Below are 2,601 nucleotides of genomic sequence, written 5' to 3'. Positions count from 1 at the left end.
GTCTTTGAAAAGTTTTGACTCAATACTTGTGAAAGTCTTTCAAAATCTTGTGAAAACCTTTTCCTCACCTTCACAAGCATGAGTCACTCTAGTGTACAAGGCACCATGCATCATGATCAAGAAAACATTGAGTTGAGAGAGGAACTTAATAGGACCAAGGCTGAGTTAAATGAACTTAGACAAAGGATAGCCAACCTCACTTTTAATCAAAAAGGGCACAACCAAGCGGATCACTCTCATAGGCAAAACCATGATCATGATGATCATTCACAACATAGTGATCACCATAGTTATCATCCTTATGATCACTTCCAACCCCCGCCCCTTAGGAGGCGCCATAATCATAGATAACATCATGTGGAACCCAAACTTGACCTACCCCCCTTTTATGGAAGAGATAATGTTGAAGAGTACTTTGAATAGGAAATGAAGGTGGAACAAATTTTTGAGTGTTACCACATAGATGATAGAAGGAGAGTGACCCTAGCCACCTTGACTTTTCAAGGTGCAGCCCTTTATTGGTGGACCTNTATCATTNGAGATCAAAAGANTAATGGTGACTATACTATCCAATATTGGAATGAATTAAAGGCAGCCTTACATAGAAGGCATGTTCCAGCCTATTATGCCAGGGAAGTCATGGACAAGNTCCATCGACTCCAACAAAGAAACATGAGTGTTGAGGAATATAGANAAAAGTTAGAATTACTTATGTTGAGAGCTGGAATTAAAGAAGAAGAGAGATTTACCATAGCTAGGTTCCAAAGTGGTCTTAACTATGATATTCGGGATAAGGTAGAGCTATTACCTTACTTGGACCTTAATGATTTTGTCCAACTATATGTGAGAGTAGAAGAGCAAAGTAGAAGAAAAGCGTCCACAAAAAGAAATTACCCTACTACATCCACATATAGGAGATAACCTAAGAGGGAGGGTAGTTTTCAAAGATATGAGGAAACAAAGGAGCAAGACCGAGAAAGACCACAAGAAAAGCTCAAAAGCAAAGATAGATAATTCAAAAGAGAAAAAGAAGGCTTTAAAGGAAAAGAACAAAAGCATTTAAGAGAGACACCTAGGGATACCAAGGGTAGAGAGACTAGATGTTTCAAATGTGGAGACAAAGGACACTATTCAACTGAGTGTCGCTTCAAAAAGTCCACCTATATCCTTGAGCATGAAAGTAATAGTGAGGTGTCATCCTCTAGTGCGTCTGAGTTATCCTCATCTGAAGAGGAACATGAAGCTCCACCTTGTGATGGGGATCTTCTAATGGTTAGGAGACTTCTTGAGGCAAAGCATGTTGAGTTAGAACAAACTCAGCGAGAAAACCTATTCCACACCCGCTGCAAAGTTCTGGATAAAACTTGTTCTATGATTGTGGATAGTGGTTCTTGTTGTAATTGTTGTAGCTCTAGAATGGTTGAAAAGCTAGGCTTGACTCCTACTCCTCATCCTAACCCTTACAAACTTCAATGGATAAAAGAGGATGAAGGAATAGTTGTTAAGGAACAAGTAAGTGTTCCCATTTCCATAGGCAAGTATGAAGATCAAATCATTTGTGATATTGTTCCAATGGAAGGGGGTCAGATCTTACTTGGTCGGCCTTGGCAATTTGACAAACAAGCTTTGCATGATGGAGTCACCAACAAGATAACCATTCAACATAAAGGCAAAAAGATTATTTTGAGTCCTCTTACACCATTACAAGTGCGAGAGGATAAAATAATACTTAAGAAGAAGTTGGATGGTGAGAAAAAGCTCCACAACAACAAAGTTTCCAAAGAGAAGAAGTTGAGTTTGGTGGAAAGTGCCTTAACCAATGAAGTTGTTCCAACAAAAACTTCGAAAAATATTTTACTTGGACAACCTCACTTTCTTCTCTATTGCAAGGAGGCACTTCCTTCCATAAATCATCAATTTGATTCTCATCCAAAGGGGTTGCAAAATCTTTTAAAAGAATTTGATGATTTATTTCCTAAAGAGGTTCTAAGTGGTTTACCACCTCTTCGGGGAATTGAACATCAAATTGATTTGATTCCTGGAGTCAGCCTTCCCAATAGGCCAGCTTATAGGACTAACCCCACCGAAACCAAAGAGATAGAGAAGCAGGTTAATGATTTATTGGAAAAAGGGTGGATACAGAAAAGCCTTAACCCTTGTGTGGTGCCAGTGTTGTTAGTCCCTAAGAAAGATGGTTATTGGCGAATGTTTACAGATTGTAGGGCTTGGCGAATGTTTACAGATTGTAGGGCTATTAACAACATTACAGTCAAGTGTAGGCACCCTATTCCTAGATTGGATGATATGTTAGATGAATTACATGGAGCAAACATGTTCACCAAGATTGATCTTAAAAGTGGGTATCATCAAATCAGAATTAAAGAAGGAGATGAATGGAAAACCCCTTTTAAGACCAAATTTGGCCTTTATGAATGGTTAGTCATGCCTTTTGGCTTGACCAATGCTCCTAGTACCTTCATGCGCCTAATGAATCATGTCCTTCATGGTCTTTGAAAAGTTTTGACTCAATACTTGTGAAAGTCTTTCAAAATCTTGTGAAAACCTTTTCCTCACCTTCACAAGCATGAGTCACTCTAGTGT

General features: G+C 38.8%; 1 protein-coding gene across 1 annotated transcript; it reads left to right on the top strand.

The window, feature by feature from the left end:
• Positions 1 to 426: 426 nt before the first annotated feature.
• LOC106778621 lies at positions 427 to 2,306 on the top strand (the record flags this gene model as incomplete). The annotated part of the gene is made up of 2 exons (XM_014666603.2): positions 427 to 843; positions 1,156 to 2,306. Coding segments are annotated over exons 1-2 (1,568 nt in total), but the record flags the coding sequence as incomplete, so codon positions are not given.
• Between the last annotated feature and the right edge of the window lie 295 nt (positions 2,307 to 2,601).

Source organism: Vigna radiata, unplaced genomic scaffold (genome assembly GCF_000741045.1).
Source record: "Vigna radiata var. radiata cultivar VC1973A unplaced genomic scaffold, Vradiata_ver6 scaffold_1180, whole genome shotgun sequence".
NCBI lineage: Eukaryota > Viridiplantae > Streptophyta > Magnoliopsida > Fabales > Fabaceae > Vigna > Vigna radiata.
This window is presented reverse-complemented; position numbering and strand designations above follow the sequence as displayed.